The 16,184-nt window shown below is 41.3% G+C and overlaps 1 protein-coding gene across 2 annotated transcripts in view; it reads left to right on the forward strand.

The window, feature by feature from the left end:
* The window catches only part of IGF1R (insulin like growth factor 1 receptor), a 190,122-nt gene that overhangs the window by 148,371 nt on the left and 25,567 nt on the right, over positions 1–16,184 (forward strand). For both annotated transcript variants that reach the window (XM_074601120.1, XM_074601121.1), the window contains exons 6-11: positions 435–579; positions 7,067–7,281; positions 9,271–9,397; positions 10,724–10,962; positions 11,441–11,608; positions 11,794–11,998. In XM_074601120.1, coding sequence (XP_074457221.1) covers positions 435–579; positions 7,067–7,281; positions 9,271–9,397; positions 10,724–10,962; positions 11,441–11,608; positions 11,794–11,998 — 1,099 coding nt within the window. The remainder of the gene's footprint in view (positions 1–434; positions 580–7,066; positions 7,282–9,270; positions 9,398–10,723; positions 10,963–11,440; positions 11,609–11,793; positions 11,999–16,184) is intronic.

Genomic DNA, 16,184 nt, shown 5'->3' on the forward strand with positions numbered 1-16,184 from the left:
TGCACTACCTCCACCTCTTCATCTTCAGTCTCATTCTCTTTTCCAATGGAGCTTTCTGCCTGAGCTTTGCTCTGAAACCGAAGAGCAGTTCCAGTCTCATGGATGTGTACATTTACACAAGGGTCTTTTCATCCCTGCCAGAATGCTGGCTCAACATTTGGTGCTGGCTTCAGAGTGCAATGTCCATGGAAAAAGCAGGTATACCAGTTTGGAAAAGCAAGACTGGTTTTCCACTGTTGCTCTGTGGCTTTATTTTGCCCTTCAACCATCTGTCCGCACAGGCAACTGTTACTGGGGGAGGAATACCAGCGTCTCTCATTTTCAAAAGCAACAAATACAAACATTTTCTTTTACTGAACTAATACTGCATTAATCAGAATAGCAGTTAAAGCTATGAATTCTGCAACAATAAAATTACATTTTTCTTACTGCAGATAATATCGCCTCAGAACTGGAGAACTTTATGGGTCTGATCGAGACAGTAACAGGGTATGTGAAGATTCGCCATTCCCATGCGTTAGTCTCCCTGTCTTTCTTGAAGAACCTGCGGTATATTCTGGGAGAGGAACAGGTGGACGGGTGAGTGTTCAGATATTTGTAGATGCAATTTCACTTTAATAGAAAGCCACAGAGAATTAAGTCTCCTGATAAGCATTTATGTACCACTTAAAGAATCCTCTCTTCCACTAATATACAGCGTTTTTCTCCTAATGAACGCTCTTGCACAGTCACCGCTCATTTGGATTACTATCCAAATCAGCAGATTAAATTGAGTATATTAAAAGTATTTTTATGGTAACTTTGCTGTTGCTTTTCACTTTAGGTTTTTCTAGGAAGATTCTTTACTTTGATAAAGTGTCTTTGTTCTTTTTGCTCTATTTTATTGAGAAAAGAGCATCTTCAGAAACAATTGGATTTCCTTGCAACTCTTTACCGTTGGCTTTTAGCAGACTTCTGTGGAGAATGTCAGCTGAAAGGAAACCTTGAACCTTTGCTAACCAGAGATTGAAACTGCAAGTGACCCATCTTGTATGAAATTGTTTGCAAGTTGCAATTGTTTGCAACGACTTGAAATGCTAACATTAAATGAATTATCTCCTGAGCAGAAAAAACACTGGTCAGGAAAAGTAAAGCTGATGCTCTGAAATGTTTGCTGTGGGTTATATGGCTTCTGTAAAGTGTATAATGACACAATGTGTGATACTTTTTGCTGTATGTGACTCCTGTTTTCCTATGGTGGTAAAAGGCAGCTGAGACAAAAGTTTTTATCTCCACAGAACTTGCAGTGCTGAGGTGTGGTGATGGTCCTTCAGCAAACTGCCTTGCTCTTTCTCTTCCTCAATCAAGTAGCCACCCCAAGTTTAAACAAGTGTTCTCTGGGAGAAATAAGTCTGCGTCAGTAATGACAGAACTATTAAATGAAGAATTTTGGGAAATCATATAAGAAAAGGTGGTGGGAGGGTCATGGGAAAGGTTGCTTGTGTCTGATTTATCTGCCCCAACAGGATAAAGTTACAGCATGAGGGATTCTTCGCAACCTCCCTCTTTTCTCTCAGGCTAGTCTTTGGTCAGCCTTAAATTCTTAAAATTCCACCATCTGACAGAGCGAGTTAAAGGGCAGCCCTTCATCCTGCACTTGAAAAGCACACTGTCTTTTTTCAGTAAGAACATTGGCTCTACGGAAAAGCTTGTTTCTAATTGCAAATCCTAGAGGCTTGTCATTTTGCCGAGCACAAGGCTCATTCAGCCCACTTACGATGTGGCGTGCTCTCACAGATACTCCAATTATCAATTTGTCTTTTCTTCTCTCTTCCTCTCTCCCGTGCTCTCCTTAAATTTGAGTTTAGCTTTGTGTTTCAAGTGGTAACTATGTTTGTATGTCAGCAAGAAGGGCTGATATGAGGGGAAATGGCAGGTTTTTAAATCGATTTTCCAAATAGAGAAGTAAATGGTGCGGCTTTGAAGAGGAAAATCGGGCTGAGTAGGGGAGGTAAAACAGATACATAGTACAGAGCTACTTGCGCTAAAATTCACCCGTGCTTGGAAATTACTGCAGTTACATACTTTGGGTCAGGGGCAGTCTCTTTGCTTGGAAAACGCCTAGCATAATTTAGGCCTTACCACAGTCTAAATAACGTTTCCGAAAATACTAAGATGGAAGTAGGCACCTGGCAAGGAAGAACTGAGCTTGAACTTTGGTGGAGTTACGAACAACGGGGAGTAGGGTCTTAACCTGGGAAGTACCGGCCTGCTGGAACAATAGCTGTTTATGCCAGCGTTGCCTTGGGGGTGAGAGGGAGGTTAACTTAAGATCTATGACGATGGTTGTTCATTACACAACTGACCCCACCACCACCATCTCTTTTTTTTTTTTTTTTTTAATTGAACTGGACTAACAAAACAGTACCTCAGTATTTCTTTCTTCCTTATTCAGTTGCTTGTGCCTGCCTTGGTTATCACAAAAATTGGAAAGTTTAGAGGCAGTTTGTTTGTTTTCAGAGTATTCGTTGTCTCTTTTGAACACCATGTCCATAGTGAATGTTGCTCCCACAGCAAGAAAAAAATTTCCCTTTGCAAATAGGGATCGTGCAATGGAGATGTGCTGCAGGGGTCTCGGTGTCCGTTGCAGGGTTTTGATTCTTAGTCTGGCATTGGCTCTGCCAGGCCCTTCTGCCGGGGTGCTGTGTGTTCGCTGTCATCAGCTGCAGCTGCTGTGTTGATGGATGGCATGTGGGCAGCACTTCTCAAAACATCTCCAGGTTGGGTACTTAGAAAATGAGCAATTTGTGGCCTTCAGGAGCAAGTGAGGAGACAGTGGCTGAGGCACAGTTCCTGTTGTGGTACTGATCGGCTGCTGACGTTGTGTTTCAACTTCTGCAGCAAACTGGGGACAGTTTCTATAAAAGCAAAACAACCCTCCCATTTACTCCATCATTTTGAAGCAGAGGCATCAGTAGCTGTCAGGCTTGTTGGAAGGTGTGAACAGGATCTCTAGCTGTTGTACGGCTCCTCTCTGAAGACTTTACGGTTTGTTTTCCTGGGATCATTATTGTCAGATTACGGTGAATTCAGAGTCGGCACAATAGCGGCAAGGCTTGTTCTAGCCAGAACATTTCAATAAAGCAGACGTGCTGTGTGTGAGAGAGTTTTAGGAATGAATAACGCCCTCCAGGCTGGTGGCAAACACAGGTGGTGAGCATGGCTGCAGTGGCAGGCTCCTACGGGGGGAGTGAATGCTCCTCAGCTTCATTTTGTTTGAGGGGAGTCTCTGAAGATGCTGTTTCTCAGCCATCCACGCGTAAGCGAAATTTCAAAAAGTGAGTTGAGGAGTTTGTACATTGCAGTGTGAGGCTGGGATGGCGGGGGCAGGGTGTGTGTGTGTGGGGGGATGTGTTAAGAAGCTCATCAGTTTACCTTTCTGAACTGGACGAGGAAACACCGAACTTTAGTATTGGTAAGGTGCATTACTTCCAAATCCATGGGTTAGTATAAAAGCCCCTAGTTTCCTACCCATGTATTTGCCAGTGGAGATGCAATTCTTGGCCAAAGTCAGCTGTTTCTAAGTTGCTTACAATTTACATTAGCAAGATGTGTGCAAGTATCTATTGGAGACAGATATTCTGTTAATAACCTCAGTGGTTCTGTTTGAAGTGCTGGTGGGCAAATGCAAGCAAAAGAATATACCAGCACTAGCAACGTTTTGGAAATTTGATAAAGTTCAGGCTTGTAGAAAAATGGTGAAGAAGGAACCTGTTTAAAGAGAGACTGTCAAATGGAGTATTTTGTTCAGGTATTGTTCTCTGTCGTGGTGCTGTGCTATGTATGTTTGACTGTTGTTGTCAGTTCCTCATCAGGGATCAGGGTCACGCTGTGATACAGGTGTAGAACATATACCATGTTAATAGACAGTTCGTAGCCAACATGTGGCATGTTTTGTGTATGTAAAGCAGTAAGGGTTTTCCTTTTCTCCTGCCTCGTGCTGGTTGATGTCCCAGCTATCTGGTCTAGTGGGATTTTCTGTCTTTCTCGCCATTTGTAGCATTGAGAGATGAATGTCTTCTAGTCTGTATGTCCTGCAGGGTTACTGTCTTGTCCCAGGGTAGTCACCCTGCCATAAACCTCTGCTGCCTGATCGTCTTCAGTAGCCAGCTCATCCCCTGCTCTCATTCACCATCCTCTGCCACTTCTCATTCCTTTTTTGGTGCAAGTCTCTTGCCTTCACGGATCATGCCTTGCTCTCTTACTCAGTGTACTTATGTGGTTGTTACCCCTTTCAGGAGCCTTTTGTGTCCTGTACACTATGGAGGGGGATAAAGAATGATTGAAATCTTGTTGAAACATTTTCATCACAGCCATCTCCTTTTGGTTTGGATCTCATGTTCTGCCTCATAGCTTTATGATGGGTGAATGTGCACAGATGTAGCATTGCGCGCAGATAACAGTGCGAAGCAGGGTTTTATTGTATGCAGTCAATAATTAGGTGGCTGTGGGTGCTCTGCAGTTGGGGATGCACATCGTGCTGTGGGAATTCTCTCCTGGGGGTGTGCATGGGTTCTGCAGGTCATCTTGGGGTTTTTTATGGCAAGCCTGGGACCAGATGTGCCTCCTGCTCCTGTTCAGAGGTTTGGCCTGTCCCTCAGGAGCATAATTTCTAGTCATTCCCTTAGTTACTGTCTCGAGGGTTTGATTGACAGTGCGCTTTGTTTTCCTACAGTGAATCTTTCATTCTTTATGTGCTATCTTCCTTGGCATCGTGATTTTTTTCCAAGGCTGTTAGAGCCAAAGTCTGATATAATCTTTTATAACTGTATTTTTAACGTAAGCCCTAAGTGCGCTCTGGTTGCCCTCTGCACCACCTTTCAAGCCATGCAGCACTGCACCTCCCCTGTGACTGAGACTGTGTATAGCCCTCCCAATGTGCTTTCCCCGGTGCTTTGAATATTGCTAGAAAGACTTCTGCTAATTTATACTTCCAGTGTAGATATGAACCCTTAGGACCTGTTTGCCTTGCCTCAGATGGCTGCTCCAACTTGTGCAGATGGCTTTACCGTATGAGCCACAGTAACTCCCAGCTCTGGCCCAGTCGCTGTGCAGTTGTGGAAAGCACCGGTGTGTGCTTGATTTGCCTCGTTTATTCACACTCTTGAAAGCTTAGCCACATTGCTTTAATGCAAGAATTATCTCTGGTGTCTAAAGCCTAATTGCCACAGTTGTGAGCAGGAGACAGGCTAGGCTGTTATTAAATATTTCAGATGGTTTCTGTAGTCGTGGAGCCACACCTCTGTTTATTGTGTTCAATCTGAATCCAGTTTTTTGGGTCTTTCCTGAAAAGCTTAGTTGCCATCACTTAATCATGTGGCTAATTATGGTGAAATGCCTTCTTTTTAGCAGTGCACAGGGAGCTGCAGGGATTTTAGTCATCTGTTACAGTGTAATAAGTGTCTCAAACACAGTTTTTTGGTGATGTCTGTCAAATCCCACATGCCAGTTTAGCATCCTTGTTCTGTCCTGGCAAGATGCATTTAAAGCACAAACATGTATGTGCTCCCTCGTCTACTGAGCACATTCTTGTCAGCATCTGTCGGAAGTGATACCAGGTATATCGACTTCATTAGCAATCAAGTCCTGGATAATTGGGAGACAGTTGGAAATAGGAGAAACCACTTCTCTTTCACATTGTTGTGAAAATACTCTCAGCATTTTGGTATGATAGAAGAAACCGCAACCGTGGTCTGCGCAGATTGCAAGCAGAATGCGCAGTTTTCACTTCAGGCTGGGTAAGGGAGGAATTAATGTTAAACTTTAAATGACGTAGTTGAAGGAAAACGGTAAATGAGTAGTATGTCAGCTTCTGATGAGCCCCATGGTTTGTCTGCCATGTTACCCTTCAGAAACTCCGAGTGTAGTTAAAAGGATTTGTAGAAAGTCTAGTTTATCTAGACTTGGGCTTACCAATGCTAAATGGCTTGCAGAGGTTGCAAGGCTTCATTGTGTTAATAATGGATTCTATGCTGATGTAGTTAACGTTGGTGGGACTCTCCACAGAAGAGTATAATACGTGCTGTGATGATGGGTTGGTTTGATTTAGGTTCATCAGCTACACAGACCTTTAACTCATTTCCCAATTGCGTGTTCCTGCTGCTACTATCCCAAAACGTCAGTGTCTTTGCAGGCGTTGTCTTGCTGCTGATGCAGAGCCTGTAATCTTGCTTTTGCTGCACCTGGTTTTTTTTGCCAATTCAGCACAATTGAGTGGTACCAGGAATTTCTTAATATATAATAGGATTTACACTCACAATTTTGCATGTAGTATCTGTGGAAATAAAAGATGTTCATGTTATTCCACTGCTGTGCTTAGGGAATGGGCTTGGCACATTCTGCTGCCAGTATAGTTAGTTCTGTGCTTTGAAGTGTGGATCCTGTGCTGTGCAGTCAGTGCAACTGTTTACAGTCAGGTTTTGATGTATAGGCGTGACTGTACTTGGCACAACGTAGGAAATCTTCATTGGGCCGAGAGGTAAACTAAGAGGCAAGGAAACCTCACTGTGCAAACTCTTACAGTTGCTTTTGTACACATAAGCAAGACATCTGTGTTCACGATTTTATTTTATTGTCAGAACCTCACTGTGCTTTTCTTCCCATAACGTATGTGAGGTTATTGCTTCCCGTTTGCCGCAAAATGGAAAATCCAGTGTAGAGACCTGCTGTTCAGAGGACGTGGATTTATATTCCTCATAGCAGCTTCTATGGAATTATTAAAACACATGTTGGAGTGGGCTTTACATGGTGTGGTGTCAGCCTTGGAGTCCTGTGTTATAGTCATTTCCCTGCCCTCTGACTGAAGTGAACATTTAGGGAAAACTTGCTCCGTGCGAGAGAAGAAAATCTTTTACTCTGCTGAAGACCAATTTAAAGTAATAAGAGGAAACACCAAGTTTTTTAAAGTTGGTTAAAACTTTAAGTGTTAAAACACAAGTGTTTTAAAGTTTGCTTATGTTAAGGTATTCTTGGTTGGAATTGGCTATGAATTAAAACTAATGTTTTTCCTTCAAAAATTTCTTTCTAGGAATTATTCCTTCTACGTGCTTGACAACCACAATCTTCAGCAGCTGTGGGACTGGAACCATCATAATTTGACGATCAAGGAGGGAAAAATGTACTTTGCATTTAATCCTAAACTGTGCGTTTCTGAGATTTACCGCATGGAGGAAGTTTCAGGAACCAAGGGACGACAGAGCAAAGGAGATATAAATCCAAGGAACAATGGGGAGAGAGCCTCTTGTAAGTATACAAACAACAACAAAAGATCTTGAGGCAAACTGCATAGGAGGGGGTCACCAAAAAAACCCCCAACACACTGCCAGGTTGTTGACCATTACAATATTTGGGGTTTAGAAATTAGAATAGGCTTTCAGGTTTTCTACTTGTTCAGTTTTTGAAATGTAGCTGTGAAAGTACGTTCACTTGTGTGGAAAATGATGTGGTTACACAGTCACTATCTCATCTGGAAAAGCCATTTGATGAAGATGACTGCTTTCCACATACCCTTTTTTTGTGACAGCAGCATCGTATAACAATCGGAACATACCTGGGAAATGAGAAATAAAATCTAGTGTTCTGGTATATCCAACGAGCAGCAGTCTCTCTGTTTCCTTTGCAAATGTACATCATTATAGCTATTTTCCTTGCTCAGATACCTACTCTTTCTTGATAATGAGGCTGCTGAATAACAATTCCATAGATACCAACACAGTTTCTGTTTATGTTCAAGCTTCTTTTCACCTCCTGCCGAATATTGTACCTTGTTGCTAGAAATGCTTGTTGTAAATGCAATTATCTGTGCTTTGTTTCCAAATTATTTACTTCTGAGTTGAGAACAGGCTTTAGTGTTCTACAGTGTTCCTAAACTTCAGTGTCTCTGCATTTCATTTTGGATTCTGGAATGGTCAAAGTTATTGGAAAATCCTCTTTTGGCTTTGGTGATCTTCACATCAGGTCTCCAGGTGTAACCAACACATCTAAAAGCAATCTCTCATCTAGGAATTGAGATGGAGAGAATGCTTACAAATTTGACCTCAAACTCTTAGAACTGACAACGCATTTTTCTTTGGTCTTTTTGTGGTGTTCTTGGAGCTGAGTAAATTAAAATGGATCTTGTGTGTAAGTCAAGTCCCCTTGTTCTGGATGGTGTTTACAAAACTAGGACACGTACTCTGCTGAATGTCTCTTTAGGCATGATGCATAAATGCAGATGGCATAGATCCTTGTTGTAAGCACACTCCATTCTTTGCACATTCAATAGAGCAAAGGCTTGCAGTCCTGGAGGAGTTACAGACACACAGCCAGTCCTTACTACTACTGAGGCTAGTGCCAGCCGCTGCCTGTTTTTTTTAAAAAAAAAAAAAAACCATTACAGAAAGCTTTCTGACTCTGAGAAGGGGAAAAGAATCAACAAAAGCTCAACTGCCTTTGAAAAGATAGCACCAATAGTGCCAGTGTACATGAGGGTGAAAACCCCTTTATTTTCAGAGACTTGTATGGAACATTAGAAGCTAACTCACAGTTGACACTTAGAACACAATTTCTCCATCCAAGAATTAAGTTTTTAAAATGCTATTTTGTTTTGGATTGGAAAGCTCGGTGAATTGGTAGTGGGAAGCCATTCATTTCAAAGCTGCCGGCTTCCATCCAGCTCTGTTCAGAAGAGTTGCTGGAAGCTGCTGCCATCAAATGGCTGTGCCGTATATGAACTGAGTTTTGGAGTTCTTGGTCCAGCCTCTCTTGAATAGGAATGTAAACTCCTTTGTCCTTGCCATGTTGTTCACTCCCTAGAAAAACAAATTGTAGTTGTCAAAAGTTGTCCTGGAAAGTGAGAGCACAGAGGCCAGTTGCTGCTCTGTGTATGCATTGGAGTTGGATGATGAATTTAGTGCTTCCAAACCAGTCCTGTGAATAAACAGGACTTCCATTCCTTGCTCAGGGAGAGTCTGAAGTAGTTTTCAAGAGCTTTCTGATGATGCATTAAAAGGAAATCTACTTCAGAAAAAATAATAAGTAGCTCCAACGTATTCTAAAATGCTTGCCAAGGTCACTGCTTACCCCCAAGCACTCAAACGTATTAGGATGAAATAGGAAGCTCCACAAAGACAAAGGCTGTTGTTACACTGTGGCATCATAGGCACTACTGGAAAGACTAATTAGCTAAAACCTAAGAAACAGCAAAAACTAATAGGTGCTAACTCTGTCATGTCTTGTCTTTTCGTATTGCAGGTGAAAGCCACATTCTGCGTTTTGTTTCCAACACTACGCTTAAGAATCGGATTAAACTAACATGGGAACGGTATCGCCCTCCAGATTACAGAGATCTCATTAGCTTCACTGTTTACTACAAAGAAGCGTAAGTAGATGTCGTCGGAGACTAATTGGGACAGTGCAAGAGATAGTAGACACTTCTATTCTGACTTTTGGTTTACTAGCAAGAAATGTTAGTCAGCAAAGTCCTTTGGGTAATTCCTAGTTCATGCAGTTTGCATATCTCATCCAGTTTACGTATTTCATCCTCAAATCCCACTTTTGTTCAAACTCTTTTCTTGGTGGAGCACAAGCCCCCTTTTAAAAAGAGGATTGTTTTGATTAAAGCCTACAAATTAATCCAAATCCGTCAGGAAGCTTCAAATTTAGAAAAAAAAAAAAGAGATGGATGGCTTGGCGGTTCTCAGGTGTCCGATTTGGAGCTCTTCCTAAGTCGTCATGTTTATTGAGATCTTTTCCTTCTCTAGTCGTAGTACTGTCTAGAGAGCATCAGAGATTAGGAGTTTGCCCTATCACTTCAGTGACTTGTCTGCTCAGGGTTTGGAGTTATTTAGATTATCTAGCTTTGGTAGTTTTCTGCATCAGCATCTCTTGATAATGAAGGTGTGGGCAGTTGCTGGAGACATCCTAATTTCTTGGGAGGTGTCTCTGCCATTGCAGGTCCGTGTAGTGTCTCAGATTTAAAATAGTCAGAAATGCAAATCAGGACGCTAATAACTCTCCAAGCAGTTTGGAGGTGTGAAAGGGAGGTTCAGAATGCTGGTAATGACATACGGAGCAAGGCTGAGAGATGCAGAGCACAAATTGTTAACGTCCAGCATCAGTTGAGAAAGAGTATCACTGTGACAGTGTACTGTGATGCAGTAAGCTTAGTCCTGATGAGTCTATAGTCATTAATAACAAGAATAGTACTTCATACGCTCTTGCACCAGTGTTGCAACTTACGAAAAGTAGAAGTATATGACTATGTAAGTGTGTTTGTGTTGTGTGGAAATAAAAGGGGAAAAAAGCCTGTTGGACTGGTCAAGACCAGTCATGAAAGTTTAGGTTCTTTATGGTAGAAAGCTCAGCCACTATCAGTAACTGTTTGGAGTTGCTTCGGTTTCATATATGGTTAGCTAAAGCCTAAATATGTCTGAAGTATTTCACTGTCTGTTTTGGGTAAGATTCTTGGAGAACCTAGCCCTTATTGCTAGTGCATGAAGATAAGACCCACCGCTAAAGCTGATGTCTCAATGTTGTAGTGCTTGGAAATAAATACGAATTTTATTCTGTTTTGCTCTGCTATGGAAAACAAATAAGCTTTATTTGTTTTACTGAGCAACATTGAAGTGAGGCACTGTCATAAATATATGACTATTTTTAGGAAAAAATAAATATTTTGTACTAATTGTTTATTTTATTGTTTCAGACCATTTAAAAATGTGACAGAATACGATGGGCAAGATGCATGTGGCTCCAATAGCTGGAACATGGTCGATGTTGACCTGCCACCGAACAAAGAGAACAATCCTGGAATTCTACTGCAGGGATTGAAACCTTGGACTCAATACGCCATTTATGTCAAGGCTGTTACCCTCACGATGATGGAAAACCATCATATTCATGGAGCAAAAAGTGAAATTGTGTATATACGAACCAATGCTGCAGGTGAGACCTGGGCTCTTGGGTAAGAGGTAGATATAACGCTGCAGGTATGCTTATTCTATTATTATGCAAGTTCTGCTGTTAACACAGAAACTACATTTATGTGCACATGATGTGCATAATGCTAAAAAGTTTCAGTAACTATGAAAGCAGCATTAAGATTTGAATTAAAACTGTGGTGGTTCAAGCGTTATTTTCATTGAGAACCATGGGGATTTTTTGGAGTTAAGATTTCAGACGTTGTGCCATTGGTAAAGGTAAATTTTAAGTACAAATTCGGATAAGGACTGTAGATGGTTACAGTTGAACCCTTAATAACCATTGTTAGTGGGGCGTATGTAGGAAATCTTTCCTTCGAAATAGGATGCTGTTTTTTCTTGCTGTATGGAAATGGATTGGGATTCACTTTGAAAGCTTACATCGGAATATGTTGTAGAATGCTCTAGGTTTAAATGCCGCCTTTTTCTTTTTTCCCCTCCAGTGCCATCCATTCCCTTGGATGTTATTTCAGCATCCAACTCCTCATCCCAGCTGATTGTGAAATGGAATCCTCCCTCTCTTCCCAATGGCAACCTCTCATATTACATCGTACGCTGGCAGCAGCAACCTCAGGACAGTTACCTTTACAGACACAATTACTGCTCCAAAGGTAGGAAAAGGAGACATGGTTGTGTTGAAATGCCAGTGCACTTTATTTACAAGAGTTAAAGCCTACGCCCTGCTTCACAACGCTTATGTGAATAGCAGCAAGTAGAAGGGAATGGGCAAACATGGATTGTTGCTGTATTCATAATAGAGAAGAGAAATGAGCTGCCTCTGTTCTTTTCTTTTAAGATAAAGTCCCAATTCGAAGGTATGCTGATGGGACCATTGATACAGAAGAAGCTACTGAACCCACCAAGCCAGAGGGCTGTGGGGGAGAAAAAGGACCTTGTTGTGCTTGTCCCAAGACAGAGGCAGAAAAACAGGCTGAGAAGGAGGAAGCAGAGTACCGGAAAGTCTTTGAGAACTTCCTTCACAACTCCATCTTCGTCCCCAGGTAATGGATTTTGGACACTTTCTCTTTGCAAGTAGGGCTAATAATTTTCATTTTTTAACATTTCCTAGAGCTCGGGCTTCCTGGACGTGAAAGTGTGTGTAGATAACACCTGAAACGCATAAACATTGCCCTTCCTTTTGTGAGACAATCTGCAGCCTTACTTTGCAGTATCTCTTACTCACTAATTGTCATCTCTTTCTCTGGATTTTATCTAATAGTAAGGGTTCTTACCTATATTGTTCAAGGACTTCAGTGATGGTTTCTTTTCAGAGTCAAGAGTCACTGGAGGAGCTCTTTGTCTATAAGGGTTTTGGAGATGAGCAACATGTGGCAGACAAAGGGTTTCAGATGTGATCTTTTTCTAAATAGCCATTTAAGTGCTTGTGTTCTAATCTGAAGATTTATTTGCCTTTGAAATTGAGGGCGTAGTCACCTCGCAGAACTGAAACTGGTCTTCCTTTCTCACTGCACTAATTGCAAAGGACATATTGGTTTCCTGGGTCTGTGCTGCAGAGAAGTATTAAATATGCCCACGCTTCCATGCTAAACACTACTGCACACATTAAGTTGAATAGTAACGATTTTATGCTGCAACACAGAGTAGATACTACTGAATTAATTGGTGATTTTGATCCTTGAGCTTCCAATTTATCCTTCATGTAAGCTGTTCTTATTTCAGATAATTGGATCCTGGGGCCTAGCACACATTGTATAGCTGCTATGTTACAGTCTTTAAACAATCAGATTCCAATCGTGTGTGTTATCTCATTGTCTTTGGCAGGTGAAATTTATGGTGAAGTCCTGTGCTTGAGAACCCGAAAATGGGGCTTTGCTGCTCATTGAAACTGGTTTATTTCACTCTCCATTGTGATTTTTGGACTTTTATTCAAGGATGTGTTGGAGTGGCTTGTTTGGGGTTGGGACTGTGGTGTGTCCAGAGCTTCTTTGCTTTGTCCAAAAAATGAGGACCTAAATGCTGCCTCTCTTTGGAAATGCTAAGTATCGTATCTCAGCTGTGTCTGGGTCACGTTTAGCATTTGTGGTTGAACTTGTGCTGTGATTCCCTACTGGGGATGAGAACCAGCAGCCAAGATGGTACAGAGAAGTAACAGCCACCATGGCTGGCTGGCATGTGATTCCTGAGCAATGTGAAATCTTGTTAAGTGCAATCTGATTTTGGACTTTATGAAATAGCACAGCAAGGAGTTCTGAAAGGCATGTGTCAGGTCTGAACCACTTGAAAAAAGAATTTTTTAATTTCACCAAAGCTTTGTCATTTAAAATGTGTTATCTTCTCCCAAATTTTTTTTTGCATTTCCCCTCCCCTCCCCCCCCCCCCAAAGGAAACTCATCAAACCTTGAACTCAGACAGTAACAAATAAACTGACCAGTTCACAAAGAATTTCCTGAAAGCTTGACCGTTTCCCATTTTTCTTAACTTAATGTCATAAGGGTGTGTTTTGTAACAGTTTTGTAGCAGATAAGGTACAATGCTCAGAAATAGCTGCATAGCTGAGCAACTTTATGGAGACTGTATGTCAGGAAAATTAAAGATTACGAGCTAGTGAGACATTTACATGGTACAAATCTAAGCAGCTCGTTACTGCTGCTGATGTCTATTTTTTTTTAACTTTTTCCCAAGGGACAAGTTAATTAATGTGTTAATGCAAGCCTCAGTAGTAGTGTTTCCAGTGTTCTACCTGTCTCCAGGATATTATGAAAGAGATGCAGCATGTAATACAGCATGAAAATATTTGGCTGGGTGTTTTTAAGGCTGTTGAAAAAGCCTGTTGATCTAATCTTGTGTGCAACTTCTGGATGACCCCATGCGTGTTACTGCGGTGGTGAGGTAGACTTCAAACATTAGGACTCCGGTTAGTCTTCAAGAGGCGCTCACAACCGCGGGAGGATGAGTTATTCTTCAAGTTTTTTGGTTCTCTAATGAGCAGGATGAGACGGGCTCTGTGCGTACTAGAAAGTATCTGAGAAGTAACATTAAAATTGCCATGAAGTATGAGAACGGTATGAGAATAGTTAGTTAAATGACCCACATTTTTTTTTCTTTTTTAATTTCAATTTGATTTAATTTTTTATAGTGTTACTTTTAATTTTTTTTCTTACATTTTTCTTCCTTCCTCGCCTTTAACAGAATAGATGAATTTTCATATTTTTATCTCTAGACTTATTTCCTTGGATGCTTGTTTTTTGTCTTTATCTGTGCCTTTCACAAAAGCAGGAAGCTGCTTGACCGAAAAGCAATGGTGTCAAATCTCTTGATGCTTTAATCACGTTTGCCTTGTGGCTGTCCTGCAGGTCTTTTTCTCTTCCTCATATGGCTGTAGTTCTCACCAGCAAGTTTTGTGTTGCTTTCTCTTTATCTTTTTCCCCAAAGGCAAGGTAGCACTGTAGTCGTCCTCTCCATCCCCCCACATACCACCAAAGAGTTGAAACTTTGTGCATCCCATAAAAACAGTGATAGATAGTGTTTTGCCTTTTGGGATCTTGCATTGGCATGTGCTTTTGTGGCTGATTGAAAATGGACTTTTTATTCTCACTACTTTTGTCACAAAATCTGTACAACTGTTCATCAGTTCAGTGCTAGGCATCCCATGTGGTTTTAGCACTTCAAAAGTTTTCTTTCCACTGAGTTAAAGCAGTAAATGAACCCTAAGCAAGGTGAGTAGGTTTAGTAAATTCATAAACAGCAGTATAGAGGAGGCACAAGTGCTTACATCTCCTGTGAAACTCCCTCATACCCCACTGACAAGTTAAGACATTTGTTTATATGTTGCTTAAAACAATTTCTTGGTAACTTAGGAAGTTTTTTGCTTGTCTTCATTTATTTCTGTGCTGTGGATTATATGGCATCTGAGAGTGTCAAAATGACAACTTAAGACAGAGTAAAAGCATTTTGGAAAATTTTGTAGTGAACTCCTTAAAAAAAAAAAATAAAAATACTAATTTCATCCAACCTCTGCCAGAAGATTTCCAAACCAAGTCAGCCTGGTTTTGGCTCTCTTTGCATCATGCTGTTTTGTGGCTGAATGTACTAAGACAGTATATTTGACAGTGAATTAACTTCTCCTGTTGAGTCATCTTTCTTCCTGTTGTGTGTTTGAGGGAGGCCTTATTTGCCTGATCTGTAACTCGCTCCCTGATAGAAATGTGTTAGACTTCACCTTTGTCCTTGATAACCGTTGCACTGACCAGGTGCTAAACAGGCACTGACTAAGGGATTTCAGGCGGGATAGGATTCAAGCCAAAACGGGTTTTGTAGCGTGACTCTCTTACGTTGTTCTTTAACTCCCCTGGTGCATTGCTTTCCAGGTGTCAGCAGTCCTGCAAATGCCGGAGACTAGGAGAGCAGGAGCTGGAAAAGCCAGCTTGCCTGCTGTAGTTAGTGCTCCTGTACAAAACAGCCTTGGATCTGACACAAGAGCATGCGACAAGTCTGATGTGTAGCATTCCACATGTTGGTTAGCTAATACCATCCGAATGTCTATAAAAGTATTTTCATACTGATGCTTGTACTGATGCTCAAGCTTGTCCGCTACAGCAGTTTCTTAGGCTTGAGAAAGTAGTAGTGTTGCTGAAAATCCTCAGGTTCTTAACTCTGCATAACTTTCATGCAGATGCCCGGAGGCAAAGCAAAGTTGGTCAGTGAACTCTTTGCCATACACAATGTTAGTGCTGTGTTTTCTCGTTTAGGAGGATTGTTCCTTTGCAGAGCTCTTGTTTGGATGAGAGAAGTAGACGCACACAAATTACCACACGGTAGTGGTGGTTAACGTTCATGGTTTTCAGCTGCCTTCCAAGGTTTCTTTTCTAAGCGCAATACATTCAAAGTTCTGTAATTTCATTGCAACTGAGAAGGAAGTTAAGCCTACTGAGAGTTAGCTTTGCTAATCCAGCAAACTTCAAAACAGTTTTTTCCCTAGCCTTTTCAACCTTTAACATCTGATTTTTATTTTAAGCGTCAACATCACTGTCATTAAATACAAATCTAGGTTGTTTATTGAATAATAGTGAAGCCGTTTCTGCTGTTCGGTTTACTGTATGAGGTCAGAAGTTTGCACATTTATCTTGGAGCTCAGTGTGAGCTTCAGAGTTTTGGTTGGTATCTGACCAAAAGAGAGAGTAATAGGATGTGCTGACATGCTGCAGGTTCTGATGAAGAGAAAGCTTT

The sequence above is a fragment of the Larus michahellis genome, chromosome 9 (assembly GCF_964199755.1).
Source record: "Larus michahellis chromosome 9, bLarMic1.1, whole genome shotgun sequence".
Lineage (NCBI taxonomy): Eukaryota > Metazoa > Chordata > Aves > Charadriiformes > Laridae > Larus > Larus michahellis.